Raw genomic sequence first — 19,836 nt, forward strand, 5'->3', positions numbered from 1 at the left:
TTATTTTTTTATTTTATTTTTTTATATACAACTATTTTTATATATTATATATTATATATATATATATATATATATATATATGTGTGTGTGTGTGTGTGTGTTTGTGTATTTTTCTATGGAAAAATTTTTATGTCTTTCTTTAACATTTCTATAAATATATCTAAAATTGTTTAAGATATGCATTTCCATCAGACAACATAAATGGATAAATTCCATCAAATTTGTTCAAAGCTTTTGAATTCCGTTATTTAATATCAAACATCCGGGATAGAGAGAAATAAGTGGCATCCACTCTCGATTTCAAGAGCGCATGTTATACGCGAGTAATAATCAAATTGTCACATTTGCAACCTCGCATTTGCATTTATTGCGGAACTGCATTTTATAATGCGCTCGATATTTTTATCGCAAAGACCGCGAAAAGGCGATAGATTTTATTTTTATTTTTAGGAGTAAAATTCTACGAAAATCACGTCGCCGCAATAAATTAGAGCTCGCTTAAATCAGTCAGTCTATTTGATAGAGCACTCCTAGACCGAATTGCCGCAATTGCTACGCGACGTGAGGAATTGCCATGATTAATCGTCTTCCATTCGCGACTAACTTTATCGTCTTGAATAAAACCGCCATGTAAGTGGCACGAACGCATAAAGTTTCACGTTAAATTTTTATTTATTTGGATTCTTGCCTACACACGCGTGAACTAGATAAATTGTCGCGGTTGCAGATTTTATCTCTACGGGCTTTCTATCTCCCGGCCATTAATTTTTTATACCGTCATTTTCGACTGCTATTGTTAAGACACCGAATTTTTTTCGTGTATATTCTAGTCTTATAATTTTTTTTCTGTTTCACAATTATTTTTTTATAATAGTTTTTCACACGATAATATATCTCCTACTTATTTCGTTTTCCAATTGCAAGGTTCTTTATTCTTCTCGATTATTCTTATCGATAAAACTACATTTATTGTGTTTATTTCTGTCTGTTTCTGTTTATTTCTGTTTATAAATGCACAAATCATAAAATCCTTATTGATTTTTAGCTTAATCTATCTTATCTTAATACTCCGTCTAATTTATATTTTGTGACAAAGAAACAAATTTCTCAATAATAACAAAATTAATAATTTTTAATTTGCACAGTAAATGTGTGTGTAGATATCGAAGAGCGCAAAGATTTGATATTTGTTTTCGTCCCAAAAATTTATAGTATACTGCTATCTATTTCATTACTTCTTAAGAAATTTGTAGAAAATATATTTTTACGAATCAATAATAATAACTAAAAGATCCAATTTTTAGGCCTCTAGCAAAATTGTTCGCATTTTTTTTATTTTATTCATAAGCTAAGTTATAATAAATTAAAGAATGTGTATAATCTCCCTTATCGAAAAAGCAAAAAAGTATCTAAATTAAATAATTATCTATTATATTTAAGCACAATAGCTGAAACAAATTTTCTTATAAAACAATATCTTCTTTTAATAAGAAGTGTACAATGAATTTGATATCAAGCTAAACACATCACATTGGCAATGAAATAGAAACATTATATCCCTATGCAATTTCGATAATATCAGATATTTTTGTAATATCAGAACAGTGTTAATGTAATATCAGAGTGATTTCTTTTTTGCGATAGAAATTTATTAGAAAAAAACGTCAAATGTCGATATAATATACGATATATAAATCAAAATCAGAGCATTTCAATATTATCTCACGGATTTGTTACGTGTTGTTTGTAGCGGATAGCAAAATGTTCGTTGATCTCTTTGAAACAAATTGAGAGTAATCGATAACCAAAAAAAAGTTGTGATTTATCGATTGATACGTCAAAACGACATTCATGTCTAAAATATATTGCAAACTATACTTTCAGAAAGTCTTCTACAAATATGTTACACTTGTTTGAAAAAACATGTTTGGTACCAAAGAGATAGTGTTAGGTTGGAAAAGAATCAATTGAGAGATTCGTGTTTCTAGAAGCCTCTTCAAAATGCGAACTAACAAAGGTGATCGCTTCTCATTTTCAAAGACGTCATTGATTTCCTGGCTCTTTGTTTCATGTTTCTTGAAAGTGAAATTGTACCGTGTAAAGTGTACGTAATAAAATACAAAAGTGAAGGGGAAACGTGAAACACAAAGAACAATAAATAAGTGGAATCTATTGATATTGTCAAAAATATTCAATAGAACAAAAAAGAGTTTGTAAGCACAAAGAAAGATTTTTTAAATGTTTCATCAACTTGCTTCCAACCTAACATAATAAATGTTTATTAAACCAGAAAATATATATACGAGTTCTTATATTACATGTATGTATGTGTGTATGTGTGTATGTGTGTGTGTATATGTATGTGTGTGTGTGTGTTTATATATAATTTTAATATTTTGTTCAATATAAATTGTATATAAACCTCAGTTATATTTCATATGAAACGGAGTAATAATATCCGAGTTTGCAATTTTGTTTTATTAATTAAATTATGTTATGCTTATCTTCGATATCACGATATAACTTGATGTTTATCTATTTATAAGATTAATATAAATTATAAGAAATTAATATATTTACTATATTAATAATCTTTATTTTGGACATGCCAATTTCTATGTTATATTTAAAAGTACCAATGGAAGTGAGATAAATTATATTATTTATTAGTTATAAGAGTTATATTTAAGATTAAAAACGAAATAATTAAGAAAAACTACGAACAAAACATATAACATGGCGATAGCTAAAAAGTAAGAATAACCGAAAATTAACATTCAGCCGATATTCTTATACTCAACGTTCAACGACCATACGATTAGTAAAAATTAAAAATTTATTATTAATTTTTAATATTCCTTGTACGACATATCGAATTTTTAATAAAGCGACGTTGTGTTTTCAGGGAAATGAGATTACTTCCTTTACACTGAAACTACCATATATAAAATAATTATAAATTTTATAACAATTCAATATGCAAGGATGAAATAGTTTCAAAAGGATTATTTTGTTATTTTTCATTATATACTCGTCAAAAAAATTATCGCAACACGTAATTAATATCAAAATTTAGCATAAATTCAAATAAGCGTATCTCTGCGAAAAATTGTCGTATTTCAAAAATTTTTTTTTGTTTTAAAGGGTAAAGTCTCTACTTTAAGGAACTTTCGTTCGATTTTGATTTTATTCTCTCCCCCTTTCTCCATCCCTTTAAAAGGAGGGACGTGTTTTTTTTTTTTCAAAAAATTGCATAGTTTGACGAACTCTACGGAGTGTACTAAATTTTTTCCGCAAATATCATCATATTTGCTATCGTAAAATATGGACTTTTCTCTACAAATTTTTAAAAAAATTGAATACCGTACGATTTTTTTTCGCGAAGTTACGGCGTATCAAAGTTACCTATGCATTTTTGCCTATATATTCAATTACCGCCAACATTAGCATTATCCAATGGGCACTACGGGGAAGTTGCTGATCGGATTTTGCCCATCGTGTGTGTGTGTATGTGCGTGTGTGTGTGTGTGTTGGGGTAGGGATATATGTTCGTATTTAAAATTGTGTATTTCTGCCGTAGTGCCCATCGGATAATGCTAATGTTGGCGGTAATTGAATATATAGGCAAAAATGCATAGTTAACTTTGATACGCCGTAACTTCGCGAAAAAAAATCGTACGGTATTCAATTTTTTTTTAATTTGTAAAGAAAAGTCCATATTTTACGATAGTTATGATAATATTTGCGGAAAAAATTTAGTACACTCCGTAGAGTTTGTCAAACTATGCAATTTTTTGAAAAAAAACACGTCCCTCCTTTTAAAGGGATGGAGAAAGGGGGAAAGAATAAAATCAAAATCGAACGAAAGTTCCTTAAAGTAGAGACTTTACCCTTTAAATAAAAAAAAAAATTTTTGAAATACGACAATTTTTCGCGGAGATACGCTTATTTGAATTTATGAATTTTGATATTGATTACGTGTTGCGATAATTTTTTTTACGAGTATATATGAATAATGTATAACTTTTTCATGAATCAAGCATATACAATATACGCGTGTACATACAATATGACGTCACAAAGAGAGAAACAAAATGTAAAGTTTACATTATCTCTGATATGCTGAAATAATTTTAAGCGCGAACAAACATCGCTTTTATTGGTTATTCGGTGCCGATTAAGCTTACAAATAATGTTTCATTTTCACATGACCTGGCGATTTAAACAATACCATTCTTTTACCGATCATAATATTTAACTAACAACCACACGAAGTAAATTAAATCGGAACACGTGTCGAGGTTCGCGACGTCTCGTTATTTTCAATCTATATATTGCAACTCCTAATGTATCGTATGAATCATTGTATGCACCACAGATAAAACTACTTACTTTTAATGCAATTAAGTATTGGAATAATTTAAAAAATTGTCTAGCTTTTTCCTATATAAAATATATGAAAAATAAACAAATTTAAAGAAAAAACTAAGGAAAAACTTTTCGAGTAACCCATACATATACCTATCAAGACTTCAATACGGCAGTCAATTTTAAGACTTCGCATCTTGAATTTTAAATGTACGGAATGTCTCAACTTATCCGCGCTTATTTGCATTTAGGGATTCTTTGGCCAAATTAAAATTTCCGATGGCGCGATAATCTAATTAAACTGCCTTTCTCTACAACTTTATAACGCTTGATCTTTAATATCTTCTCCTAATTAATCTGCAAATTAAAAATCTATTAAAATAAAGCCTACTTAATGTTCAAAAAAATATAAGAAATTTTATCTGTGTTTGTACCTCTGAAGTTTAATTTATTAAAATCGATAATATTTTAATCTTTAATTAATGCTTCAAACGTTAGATTTATTTAATCAATTCAATATTGATAAAAATATTGTATTTTATATAAAAAAGAATGCGAGAAAAAAATATCTAGAGATATTCCACATATATACTATATGATATATCCTATTTTATTGAACATATGTACATAATATCAAGCATATAGATGAGAACTAATATTTATCATACTAATTAATATTCGTAAACCGAATATTCTCGCAAACACAACGATCGCGATATTTCTTATTTATTGCTCTTTTCCTTTTTTTATTTAAAGATTCGGCAAATTAAAACTTGCCAACAATGTTTCAGTATCATTAAACCAAGACTCACAAGAATATTATAATTGATTTATTACAACTATCTTTAAATATGCATTTAACCCGAAAAGAGTTGAAACTGATTTCATAAAGTTGAACAGAAAGTTTAATTAGAAATTGTATACTTGAAAGTGCCTTGGGAGTAATTAAAAGTCTTAACGAATGCCTACTACCAGAAACATAATTTGGATTAGATACATCTCGATCCAGTTTCCGGACAAACTCGAAATAGCTGCAAGCTGTAATTATCCTGTATCCTCATATAGGGAATAAGCGATATTAAGATGAAGCATATTACTGTGAAATATGCATATGTGTTTATTATACGAAATATCATTAAAATAAATGAGAATGTTCCGTCAAAAATTTATATTTCTATAGAGTATTCTATAGAATAAATGGAAAAACTTTTTCTCATGAAAAAAGTATCTACTACATGTTTATCAAAAAAATCGATTATTAAAATAAGAATCAAGAATTTTAGCAAGCTCTGCATAAACATGTTTATTAAAAGATAATTTTATTAATATGCGATCCTAATATTATATGTTGATAACCTTCTATAAAAATTAATGATCTTCAATGCTTTACATATGTAACTCATCTACATAATTTTTCTGGATAAAACATTGCCATAATTTTCTAATATATACTTTATGAATTTTGAAAATATAATTTGCATAATAAAAATAAAAATATAAAATCATGAGAATATACTTCATAATGAGATATGTAATGAAGCTACTAAAGAAAATGTAAAAAGCACTGTAAAAACTCTCAAGAAGTTTAAAATTTGCAGTATGAAAAAATTATGGTACGTTTCAAACCCGTGACTATACATGGTAAAAATATATTTTTCTCCTCTTGCACGTATAATGTCGTGTTTATAATTTTATTAAAATCACGTTATGATAATTACGGATTGCTTCATTCAGTTTTCCTCGAGGGAATGTAGGATTCGCAAAAAGATCGTAACGACGATCTTACAATTCAAACGAAATGCAACTCAAACACTTTTAATAATCAATATCTATAAATCAGTCTTCGTAAATTCATATTATATATAAATTATTTATGATTAATTTTATCTATCTTCTGTACATACATATCCTGTATGTAAATATATTTTGTATTATACATATTTATTAACATATTTTGTACACATTCCGATAGCAAAGATTGAAAGATTTCGATAATTTTTCATGCACCTACCTTTAGACGTCCACAAGATATAGCTCCAGAATTTTCCAGATGTTCCTCACTTCCTCTTAGATAGTTAAGTTCCTCCCGTAGATAGTTCAGGTCATCTGAAAATAAAATAGATTTGGTTTAACAACAAAACAAAAGAAATTAAATATCTTTTTTTTCATTCACAATCATATAAATTGATTTTTTATTTAAATAAATCTTGTGTGTGTGTGTGTGTGTGTGTGTGTTTCAACGGAATATAATATTTATTTATCAAGGCACAAGGCTTATTTAACATTATTAATATTTATAAAGTTGCGAAATGATAGAAAATGTTCAATTTTAAATTTTATTTAAATTTATCACCAAATTTTCAGCTACGAAATTGGAAAACATTCTATATCCTGAATCATGCATAATCCATAGACATAATATTCAGGATTTAATGGACAGCATGGTACATTGGACTTGGAATTTGACCAAGCAAGGCAAATGTCAGCTTTACACATAAATGCACTTAGATATTGTATATAGGCCCCTCCGGTCTCAGCAATTATCCATTACATCAAGCCATATTCAGAGAACAGGTGGACAAAATCCATCTGCTGACAAACTCACCGTATTCCGATGAATCGCCGCGAGCGATGCAAAGAAGACCGTTAAAACCGCGAAAAGAGAGCGTACAGATATATCGCACTAGTTTTCTATTATTTATAAGCGTTCGAATTTCGAATACTATCGAAATAATTCATCATTTATATCCAGGATCAAAATTGCAAATATATATTCCATATTGCATACGTTCTATACAGTATGCAGAATCTATGGATAATCTATGGATCTATGGGACTGCCCTTTATAGAACCTCAGAATAATAATGCTATGAAAAATTCAAAAACAAGACACAGTTTTAAGACGTAAAAGATTGTTGAGATACAAATATTTATTATTAATTAATAACCTGAAACTTGTCTAAATAATTTAATTAATAAAAGCTCGATTGTCAACATATCTAATAATACTATGCGATTTACCTCGTAATTTCTTTACTATAATTTATTTATTTATTAAAGTTCTATATAATACAATGCTAAAGATAGTTTGAAAAATGCAGAAGACAAATCTGATTTTTTTATAAATAAATATTTTTATTTCTTTGATTGTTTAAAATTATAATCGCGAAACCGCGAAATTATACATCATATTTAAAAATACGAGAAAGTACTCGTATATATAGAAACAATTAAATATTTTTATTCAAAAAACATGTGAAATTTTTATATTAAATTTTTATTCCTTCTCTAAGAAATCTCATATAATATAAGTTTATTATATTACTCTCTTACTGTCAAACCATTAAATTCTTTTGTAACTCAATTTTAAAATAATTTATAATTTTTTTAGAATTACCCAAACGTCAGCGAATTAGAATACACGTGATGTCTTACGATGCAATAAAAAGCTGCTGCAAAATTCATGTATCATCGCGTGCATCTTAATTTTTCTTAATTAGAGCACTTTTTCTTTTTTCTGTCGCGTTACATCTCTACCGTATATTTTAAAAAATCAAGAAAAAATCTTTTATACAGTAATATTTCATAAAAGCTCCAGTTTTTATATTATAATGAATATAAATTTCACTGTTATACATATAGAGCAAAAGAATAAATAAATGTCGAGTAACCTGATTTCTTTTGTTGACTCTTTAGACCCTATACGCATTATTCATCACACTTACAAAAGTCGATTTATTAGCATTATTATGAGAAGGTTTAAGACATAAATGCGCCGAATATATTATAGAAAACTGTTTACGTGGTATTATGATTATATTTAGATGGAATGTTTGTGTAATAATAAAATCTTTATGTGTATAAAATATAATATTCTTATCTTTTATAAAGTTCTTAAAATTAAAAAAAATATAAAGAAAGAAATCTTTAATAGAAAGCTGCTGCAAATAAGATATTATAAGAACATATTAAAATATTCATAAGGAATGTTTAAAGAAGATTATAAAAAATGTATATCGCAGAAAGTTGATCTTCAAAAACATGATTTAAAATATAAAAAACATACATAAATATTTTGACGATAGAAATTTCACGTATTATTCTTAATATTGCTGAAAAGTTTTATATTTATAATTTCCAACAAAATAATAAAATAATTTAATAAAATTATGTAAAAAATATATTAAATAATTAATATAAGTTTAAATTAATATAGTATTAAATTTTTTAATATATTAATTTTTTTTTATATAAATAATAAGTAATCTCCCTCTCTTCTCTCTTTAAATAGCGAAATAATTCAATAAACGTCAAAAACATCAGAAATTTTTTTTATAATTTGCCAAAAATAATAAAATTTTACAAAAATATGTAAATTAACAAAATATCACCTTACATCTGCGTACTGTATTTACGATTATCGGCAAACTAGTGCACATAAATTTGTTCAGATTTATATACCATTCGAAGATAATAACAAGAATGTATAAAACACACATGTATACTATATTTCAGAATCTAATCTTATGCCTTGTTATCACGCATATTATTGGCTGATTCGGAGTGATGCTTGGCAAGCATGTGCACACATGTGCGGCAAGTGTTTTCACATTGTGTTTATATAGATTATTTCACTTAATATAAATTACGACATATTACATAAAGTTCTTCATCTTCACTTATTGGTTTTAAAAAATAAATAAATTCAGAAAATAAGAAAATCTATTAAGAAAAAGGTATGATATAACAATAACAAACAGTATAACAAAAGACAAAGAGAATTTATATTTTGCAGGATAACGTCCACTATGAATGATTCCGACGATGATAGCTCCGACAGCAGCAATGATTTCACTGGTATTACTCCAAAGGACGAGTTGACAGCTAGTTTCTTTTCAATAAAACCGGCGGTAAAGTCTACCTTAGTGAACTCGAAAAGCTACAGCGAAGATGAGAGTAACGATGATGACAATTTCACAACTGTTCAAAATGACATCAACTTGTTCTCAGAAGTAGTGAAGAATCTGGAAGCCTCGCAGAGGCCTCATGTGAATAATGAGGAGCCACAACAACATTATTCCAAGGACGATGGATTACAAGATGTTAAGAAAACCAGGATTGAAAAGAAGAATGATAATATATCTGACGAAATAAACGCAGTTTTACTCCAAGGAGAAAGTAGTACACATACGTATCATGATGATGAAAGCACAGATGAGGAGAAAAAAGAGGAAGAGGATGTTGAACGTCCTGCCGATTATACTATACCTAAGGAAGGTGTTAACATAACTTTGCCAGGTACAAGTATGATTTTCAAAAAGAAAACAAGCAGTAAGAAGGAATCAGATCTAACTGCTCTTCTACGAAGGAAACTAAAGGCCAATCAGATAATTATAGAGAAAGCGGCTCGACTTTGTTGGTTGGCATATGGATTCTATCTAAATCATCAAGCAAATGATCCTGAAATAATGGCAATAACAGTATCTCTTATCTCAACAAACAATTATCCAAAGGATAATTTTGATTTGACATATTTAGCAAAATTTACAAAATATTTCAGAAATATGTTTACAATAGAATCTACCGACAATGAAGTCATTATAAATAAGGAAACATTGTTAAAAAGGATAACAGAGAAGAAAATTTTCAATTATAGAGAATTGGTAATACTATATGTAGCAATACTGAGAGGTATTGGCTTACATTGTCGTCTAATAGTGTCTCTTAATCCACCGCTTATAAAAGCCTATAATGACTTATTGCCTAAAACAAGTACAGAAAAGAAAAATGAAAATAAAGTTAAAGAAGAACCAAAAAAAACTAAAAAAAAGACAGAGTCCTCTAAAAAAGATAAGAAAAATACAGATCCAAAAGAAAAAGATCTCAAAAATAATGTAATTCAGAATAATGAAAATGCGCGAAAAAATGCTAATTTAGAAGCAAAGAAAAGGGCAGCAGAGATTCTTCGCTCAAAGTACTCGTATACTAAGAAAAACAAAGATACTTTAAATAACAGTATAATTTCTCAAGATAAAGCTTCTACATCGAAGGATGTCAAAACAGCTTCCACGAGTTCAGAAAAAATAAACACTGGTCCAAGACGTTTAAGATCTCATAAAGCATGTAATGCTGCATCTGCAATAACTAAACAGCAAAGCAATACACAAACTAATTCAGAAAATAATCAGTCCAAAATAAGAGTTTCTAAGAGACTATCATTCAGTTTTGATTCAAGTTCAGAAGAAGATGAAAAATCATCCAAGCTGAAGAGAAAACGAGGTAATAACAATAAAAAAGTTGTTAAATCTGAACATAAGAATGAAAAGAAAGACTCAATGTCGGATGATGAAGAAGCTGATAATAATGGCAAATTAAAAAAGAAACAGGATGTATGGGTTGAAGTATATGTGGAGTCCAAAGGATGCTGGATATGCATAAATGTAATAGATGGAAATGTGGATTGTGTGGCTGATATGTATGTAAGTAATTAAAAAAGAAAAATGACTAACTCCTATGATTATTGAATTCTAATTTTTTGTAATTATTTAATTATCATATAGGATATTTGTTTAATATATGTTTAATAATATTATGTAATAATGTTTCAGAAAAAAGCAAGCAAACCAGTATTATACGTAATAGCTTATAACTCGGAAGGATTAATAAAAGATGTCACAAGACGCTATTGTGCACAGTGGCTTTCTGTTACTCGTAAGCAACGCATTGATGAGAAATGGTGGACTGAGACTTTAACTTATTGGCTAGAAAGGGAGACTGCCATGTCTAAAAAAGAAGATGAATTACTTCTGCAGAGGTAATTTTTTTTTCTACATGTATGTTTCAGACTCTATAATTAATCAGAAATAATTGTAGTGTCATGTGTGTGGGAAAATGATATCAAGAGATAACAGTCCTCTATTAACAAAACACAATTGTTTTCACAGAGAGCTGGAACAGCCATTGCCTAAAACTGTTTCCGAATGCAAAGGACACCCTTTATATGTGCTGGTCAGGCACTTACTCAAATATGAAGCCTTATATCCGGCGGATTGCGTACCACTCGGACATTTAAAAACAGGCGAAGCTATTTATTCGAGATATTGCGTGCACACGCTATGTTCACGAGAAACCTGGTTAAAGAAAGCTCGAGTAGTTAAACCAAAACAAGAATCATACAAGATAGTTAAAGCACTTCCAAAATATGATAAGGTAAAATTACGTTAATATATTTCCACGAAATTAATTTTTTAAAAATATAAATAAATTTTCTTATTTTATAAAAATTATTATTTATCTAGAAGATATTATAATAAAAAAATGTATTTAGCTTTCAGGCATGAAACTTAAAGATTCTGCATTAGAACTATTCGGAGAGTGGCAAACTACAGAATATGATCCACCGGAAGCTAAAAATGGCATTGTACCTCGTAATGAATATGGAAACGTAGATTTGTTCAAGAAATGTATGCTTCCAAAAGGCACAGTGCACATAAACCGTAAGCACAATATATCTTTCCTATTACTACAATACGGAAATATTTTGTTCTAAAATTTTTAACGATTAATTTGTCTTTATACACTTTTACATAATCCTAAATGAAATAAATAGCGTCACATATATTTAGCTGACTATTTTCTTATGTAATATATTTTTAAAAATTAAGAAAGTATTGGAAGAATTTTTATTTTGCTACAAAATCAAATTATTGTATAGCGATGCATTATGTAACGAATAAATCCTTATAGTTCCAGGATTAAATCGAATTGCCAGGAAACTGAACATAGATTGTGCGACCGCTGTAGTGGGTTTCAATTTTGGTTGCATGGGTGCTGTACCAGCTACTGAAGGTTTTGTCGTATGCGCCGAATACGAAGATATATTACGAGAGGCTTGGGAAACAGAACAGGTCGAAGCGACTAAACGCGCTGTCGAGAAAAGGGAGAAGAGGATTTACGGCAATTGGAAGAAACTCATTAAAGGTTTACTTATTAAGGAGAAATTATCGCAAAAATACGAGTTTCAAAAAGAATCGAAAACCGATCATCAAACAAACAAACGTCCAAAGCAACGAAAAGGCACCGTAAAAAAATCTAAAACCTAATAAAATGTGTATATGAACTTTTACGTTACTTTTTGTTAATTGAAAAATCCTTATCTCAAGAATAAAACATTATTCATATTATGTTAAACATTCACAGATGATAATTATCGATAGTTATTAACTTTTTTCACTATTTTATACAGTAATAAGTCAGACAAGAAATAATGGTATTTTTTGTTCAAGTATTGCATGATGACTGTAAACATTTTTAGTATAAATTAAATTATTTTTATAATATAAGATGTATTTTCTTTTTCCATCGTCACAACATGTATACATGAAAAATCTATACTATATAATAAATTTGCTATATTTATATATAACAAATATTTACTATATAAAAAAATTAACTCTTTCATCGCTATTTCATACAATAATAAACCAGACAAGAAATAATGATACTTTTTGCTTTCTGTTTGAATATTGTATGATTGTAAACATTTTTTTCTACAAATTAAATTATTTTTATAATATAAGATGTATTTTCTTTTTCCATCGTCACAACATGTATACATGAAAAATGTATACTATATAATAAATTTGCTATATTTATATATAACAAATATTTACTATATAAAAAAATTAACTCTTTCATGGCTATTTCATACAATAATAAACCAGACAAGAAATAATAATACATTTTGCTCTGTTTGAATATTGTATGATTGTAAACATTTTTTCTACAAATTAAATTATTTTTATAATATAAGATGTATTTTCTTTTTCCATCGTCACAACACGTATACATGAAAAATGCTATAATAATATTTGCTATAGTTATATATATTTACTATATAAAAAAAATTAACTCTTTCATCGCTATTTCATACAATAATAAGCCAGACAAAAAATGATACTGTTTGCTCTGAATATTGTATGATATGATTGTAAACATTTTTTGTACAAATTAAATTATTTTTATAATATAAGACGTGTTTTTCTTTTCCTTCATTACAATGCATAAAAATATAATATTTGCTATATTTATGTAGAAAAAATATTTATATTATATAAAAAAAAATTATTCTCCATTTTCATATTATTACTCTTTTATATACATACATGTTATGTGTGACTTATGTATTTATCATATATTTTATTGATATTTTATATATTAGATGTATAGAATAATTTTTTTATTGTAATATTTGTAATATTAATTTTTATATCTCATACATTTTATGAAGTTTGCACATTAAATATTATAAAATTATGCAATTTATAGAGCACACACACACACACACACATGTACGAGCGCGCTATTCGTAACCTATACGCATATATATATATGTATATATGTGTATGTGTATATAAATTTTTATATCTTATTTCGAATTTTGCAATTTATAGCACACACACACATGTACACACGCGCCATACGTAACGTATATACGTTACGTACATATATGTATGTAAAGTACATACAACGTACATGTATGTATATGTGTGTGTATGTACATATATATCTACAGATTTTTCTGCCGGCCAGAACAATAAAATTTCAATTTCCATAACTATGAATACATTATTCTGTTCTTCATTATTTGAGTTTAATGTTAACCGAACATTTTATATATCATATCATTCTTGAGAAATATGTACGAAATCAAAAAGCGGTTATGCTTTTGTCCGCCGAAGCCGGTCATGGCACGATATATATTTCTGATTATATATTCTTTCACGCGCAATAACTTCTCAATATTATTATACACACATGTTCTGATACTAATAATGAATAGCTTTATTGTAGAAAAAGTACCTGTAATCCCTTTTTGCTTAGCCTGGCGATGGAAAATTCGAAGCACTCGCGAACAACACGACCGGACACTACATATCGCGAATGCGGAAGGCGGAAATGCAAAAGCACGGAAACGCGGAAGCGCGAAAGCGCGGGAAACGCAAGAGCGCGCGAAGATCGATAAAAGGCGCCATATTCAAATTTGATAGTACCAACAGATTTCTATATTATTAATATGCTAGACCGCTAACACGGCTATGCTTTCATAACATGTGAAGCCAGGGCAGAGACATTTATAATTGGGCAAATTGTCATATAAAATGTCATACTAGATTTCACAGAATTTCATATTATTCAACTGTTATTAAAAAAATAAATAAATATATAATATAATATATATTTTAATATACTAGAACAACATAAGCGCGCGCTTGCTCGATTTTATATAAAAAAAATGATATTTTTATATAAAGTTTGTTTAAATTTGATTAACATTTTTTGATAGAAATCAGATAATTAAAGCATTAATTTGCTAATTAAATTTTAAAATAAAAATATGTTATAAAAATTAAAAATGTTATAAATAATATTACAAATAATATGTTTACTACTTAAAACTCGAATAATATATTTCATTGTTTGCAGATAACTTTTATATATATAATACAATGTACTATCAAAATATACAAGCAATAAATTTTTGGCTATTCTTCGAATATCAAAAATCGATACTTTGTAGCAGCGAAAACTATATGGCGCAAACTATTATTATGTATATCAAATAAAAGAATGTGCACGCTCGTATCTATTTGGTATAAAAATAATCTGCAAACAACGTACTATTGAAAAAAACAAGCGATAAATTATATTGGCTCTTTATATTAAATAAATACGAGCATGCAAATTATTTTATATAATATACATAATATAAGTCTGTGTAGGGTTTGCGGCTACAAAGTTTCATCTTTACATATAATAAAGAAAAAAGAATTCATCGCTTGTTTTTTGTTAATAGTACATTGTATGCAGATTACTTTTATACCAAATATATATTCGAGCTTACAAATTTTTTCGTTTAATACACATAATATAATTCTGCTTTATATAAGGTCCGCGGTTATAAAGTATCGATTTTGAATATTCTAAAAAAAGCCAAGAATTAATCGAATATTTTTTTTAATAGTACATTTTATGCAGATTTCTCTTATACCAAACAGATTCGAGCGTACAAATTTTTTTGTTTAATACACATAATATAATTCTGCTTTATATAGGGTCCGCGGTTATAAAGTATCGATATTTAATATTTTAATAAGAGCCAAAAATTAACCGATTGTTCTTTTTAGAAGTACATTTTATACAGATTACTTTTATATCAAACAGATTCGAGCGTACAAATTTTATCGTTTAATACACATAGTATAATTCTTCGTTATATAAGGTTCGCGTTAATAAAGTCGATTTTTAATATTTTATAGAGAGCCAAAAATTAATTAATTGTTTTTTTAATAGTACATTATATGCAGATTATTTCTGTACCAAATAGATTCAAACCTACAAATTTTTTCATTTAATACACATATAGTGAATTTGAGTTTTAATAAGTTTGCAGCTATAAAGTATGATTTTTTATATTTTAAAAAGAGCAAAAATTAATATTTTTATATTTCAACAGTGTATTGTATGCACATTATTTTGGTACCATAAGCATACCAGTGTACTACTTTATTGGTCTAATATACGAAAAATGAATCCGCGCCGTATGTGGTCCGCGGTTTAAAAATTTTAATTTTCAATATTTCAAAACGAGCCAAAAATTAATCTTTCATATATTTTAACTGTACATTGCATGCACATTATGATGGTACCATCAGCATAGCAGCCTACAAACTTTTTGGTATAATACAGGTAATATAATTGTGCGCCGTATGGGGTCAGCGGCTTAAAAATTATAATTTTCAATATTTTAAAACAAGCCAAAAATTAATTTTTCATATGTTTTAACACTACATTGTCTGCACATTATTATGGTACCATCAGCATACCAGCGTACAAACTTTTTGATCTAATATACGTAAAATGAATCCGCGCCGTATGGGATCCGCGGTATAAAAATTTTAATTTTCAATTGTTTAAAGCGAGCCAAAAATTATTCTTTAATATATTTTAACATTACATTGACTGCACATTATGATGGTATCATCAGCATACCAGCATACAAACTTTTTAATCTAATATACGTAAAATGAATCCGCGCCGTACGAGATCCGCGGTTTAAAAATTTTAATTTTCAATTGTTTAAAGCGAGCCAAAAATTATTCTTTAAAATATTTTAACATTACATTGACTGCACATTATGATGGTACCATCAGCATACCAGCGTACAAACTTTTTGATCTAATATACGTAAAAGTAATCCGCGCCGTATGGGTTCCGCGGTTTAAAAATTTTAATTTTCAATTGTTTAAAGCGAGCCAAAAATTAATCTTTAAAATATTTTAACATTACATTGACTGCACATTATGATGGTAACATCAGCATACCAGCGTACAAACTTTTTGATCTAATATACGTAAAATGATTCCGCGCCGTATGGGATACGCGGTTTAAAAATTTTAATATTCAATTGTTTAAAGCGAGCCAAAAATTATTCTTTAAAATATTTTAACATTACATTGACTGCACATTATGATGGTACCATCAGCATACCAGCGTACAAACTTTTTGATCTAATATACGTAAAATTAATCCGCGCCATATGGGATACGCGGTTTAAAAATTTTAATTTTCAATTGTTTAAAGCGAGCCAAAAATTATTCTTTCATATGTTTTAACACTACATTGTCTGCACATTATTATGGTACCATCAGCATACCAGCGTACAAACTTTTTGATCTAATATACGTAAAATGAATCCGCGCCGTATGGGATCCGCGGTTTAAAAATTTTAATTTTCAATTGTTTAAAGCGAGCCAAAAATTATTCTTTCATATATTTTAACATTACATTGACTGCACATTATGATGGTAACATCAGCATACCAGCGTACAAACTTTTTGATCTAATATACGTAAAATGAATCCGCGCCGTATGGGATCCGCGGTATAAAAATTTTAATTTTCAATTGTTTAAAGCGAGCCAAAAATTATTCTTTAAAATATTTTAACATTACATTGACTGCACATTATGATGGTACCATCAGCATACCAGCGTACAAACTTTTTGATCTAATATACGTAAAATTAATCCGCGCTGTATGGGTCCCGCGGTTTAAAAATTTTAATTATCAATTGTTTAAAGCGAGCCAAAAATTATTCTTTCATATATTTTAACATTACATTGACTGCACATTATGATGGTAACATCAGCATACCAGCGTACAAACTTTTTGATCTAATATACGTAAAATGAATCCGCGCCGTATGGGATCCGCGGTTTAAAAATTTTAATTTTCAATTGTTTAAAGCGAGCCAAAAATTATTCTTTAATATATTTTAACATTACATTGACTGCACATTATGATGGTATCATCAGCATACCAGCGTACAAACTTTTTGATCTAATATACGTAAAATGAATCCGCGCCGTACGGGATCCGCGGTTTAAAAATTTTAATTTTCAATTGTTTAAAGCGAGCCAAAAATTATTCTTTAAAATATTTTAACATTACATTGACTGCACATTATGATGGTACCATCAGCATACCAGCGTACAAACTTTTTGATCTAATATACGTAAAAGTAATCCGCGCCGTATGGGTTCCGCGGTTTAAAAATTTTAATTTTCAATTGTTTAAAGCGAGCCAAAAATTAATCTTTAAAATATTTTAACATTACATTGACTGCACATTATGATGGTAACATCAGCATACCAGCGTACAAACTTTTTGATCTAATATACGTAAAATGAATCCGAGCCGTATGGGATCCGCGGTTTAAAAATTTTAATTTTCAATTGTTTAAAGCGAGCCAAAAATTATTCTTTCATATATTTTAACATTACATTGACTGCACATTATGATGGTAACATCAGCATACCAGCGTACAAACTTTTTGATCTAATATACGTAAAATGAATCCGAGCCGTATGGGATCCGCGGTTTAAAAATTTTAATTTTCAATTGTTTAAAGCGAGCCAAAAATTATTCTTTCATATATTTTAACATTACATTGACTCCACATTATGATGGTACCATCAGCATACCAGCGTACAAACTTTTTGATCTAATATACGTAAAATGAATCCGCGCCGTATGGGATCCGCGGTATAAAAATTTTAATTTTCAATTGTTTAAAGAGAGCCAAAAATTAATCTTGTATATATTTAAACTGTACATTATATGCACATTATGATGGTAACATCAGCATACCAGCGTACAAACATTTTGATCTAATATACGTAAAATGAATCCGCGCCGTATGGGTTCCGCGGTTTAAAAATTTTAATTTTCAATTGTTTAAAGCGAGCCAAAAATTATTCTTTCATATATTTTAACATTACATTGACTGCACATTATGATGGTAACATCAGCATACCAGCGTACAAACTTTTTGATCTAATATACTTAAAATGAATCCGCGCCGTATGGGATCCGCGGTATAAAATTTTAATTTTCAATTGTTTAAAGCGAGCCAAAAATTAATCTTGTATATATTTCAACTGTACATTATATGCACATTATGATGGTACCATCAGCATATCAGCGTACAAACTTTTTGATCTAATATACGTAAAATGAATCCGCGCCGTAAGGGATCCGCGGATTAAAAATTTTAATTTTTAATTGTTTAAAGCGAGCCAAAAATTATTCTTTAATATATTTTAACATTACATTGACTGCACATTATGATGGTACCATCAGCATACCAGCGTACAAACTTTTTGATCTAATATACGTAAATTGAATCCGCGCCGTATGGGATCCGCGGTATAAAAATTTTATTTTTCAATTGTTTAAAGCGAGCCAAAAATTAATCTTGTATATATTTCAACTGTACATTATATGCACATTATGATGGTACCATCAGCATACCAGCGTACAAACTTTTTGATCTAATATACGTAAAATTAATCCGCGCCGTATGGGATCCGCGGTATAAAAATTTTAATTTTCAATTGTTTAAAGCGAGCCAAAAATTATTCTTTCATATATTTTAACATTACATTGACTGCACATTATGATGGTACCATCAGCATACCAGCGTACAAACTTTTTGATCTAATATACGTAAAATTAATCCGCGCCGTATGGGATCCGCGGTTTAAAAATTTTAATTTTCAATTGTTTAAAGCGAGCCAAAAATTATTCTCTCATATATTTTAACATTACATTGACTGCACATTATGATGGTAACATCAGCATACCAGCGTACAAACTTTTTGATCTAATATACGTAAAATGAATCCGCGCCGTATGGGATCCCCGGTTTAAAAATTTTAATTTTCAATTGTTTAAAGCGAGCCAAAAATTATTCTTTCATATATTTTAACATTACATTGACTGCACATTATGATGGTAACATCAGCATACCAGCGTACAAACTTTTTGATCTAATATACGTAAAATGAATCCGCGCCGTATGGGATCCGCGGTTTAAAATTTTAATTTTCAATTGTTTAAAGCGAGCC

The 19,836-nt window shown here is 28.5% G+C and overlaps 1 protein-coding gene and 1 long non-coding RNA gene across 4 annotated transcripts in view; one reads left to right on the forward strand and one right to left on the reverse strand.

Annotated features, from left to right (window-relative positions):
• Positions 1–14,312, reverse strand: part of LOC145941750 (uncharacterized) — a 90,073-nt gene extending 75,761 nt beyond the window's left edge. Inside the window, exons 1-2 of the long non-coding RNA XR_014426208.1 lie at positions 14,230–14,312; positions 6,380–6,474 (exon numbers count right to left, since the gene is read on the reverse strand). This is a non-coding gene — a long non-coding RNA (uncharacterized LOC145941750). The remainder of the gene's footprint in view (positions 1–6,379; positions 6,475–14,229) is intronic.
• Xpc (DNA repair protein complementing XP-C cells homolog) lies at positions 8,879–12,824 on the forward strand. 3 transcript variants are annotated; one of them, XM_083048298.1, is made up of 6 exons: positions 8,879–8,959; positions 9,164–10,847; positions 10,977–11,182; positions 11,313–11,577; positions 11,696–11,864; positions 12,115–12,824. In XM_083048298.1, the coding sequence occupies exons 1-6, from the start codon at positions 8,895–8,897 to the stop codon at positions 12,468–12,470; spliced, it is 2,745 nt and encodes a 914-aa protein (XP_082904424.1). In that variant the 5' UTR covers positions 8,879–8,894; the 3' UTR covers positions 12,471–12,824. The 3 variants fall into 3 exon arrangements, with proteins under 3 accessions (XP_082904424.1, XP_082904425.1, XP_082904426.1); XM_083048299.1 differs by having other exon boundaries at positions 8,884–8,964; XM_083048300.1 differs by having other exon boundaries at positions 8,899–9,104; positions 12,115–12,823.
• Positions 14,313–19,836: the final 5,524 nt, after the last annotated feature.

This window comes from Prenolepis imparis, unplaced genomic scaffold (genome assembly GCF_030444845.1).
Source record: "Prenolepis imparis isolate NDT839.2.m4 unplaced genomic scaffold, iyPreImpa1.0 SCAF_10, whole genome shotgun sequence".
Taxonomy (NCBI): Eukaryota; Metazoa; Arthropoda; class Insecta; order Hymenoptera; family Formicidae; genus Prenolepis; species Prenolepis imparis.

What these genes read in the sequence shown, in the direction of transcription:
- Xpc (XM_083048298.1), top strand. Translation starts at nt 8,895, where the DNA reads ATGCCTTGTTATCACGCATATTATTGGCTGATTCGGAGTGATGCTTGG. An exon ending in GATGAATTACTTCTGCAGAG is followed by an intron (nt 11,183 to 11,312) that starts GTAATTTTTTTT and finishes TTGTTTTCACAG; the next exon opens with AGAGCTGGAACAGCCATTGC. An exon ending in CACTTCCAAAATATGATAAG is followed by an intron (nt 11,578 to 11,695) that starts GTAAAATTACGT and finishes AAATGTATTTAG; the next exon opens with CTTTCAGGCATGAAACTTAA.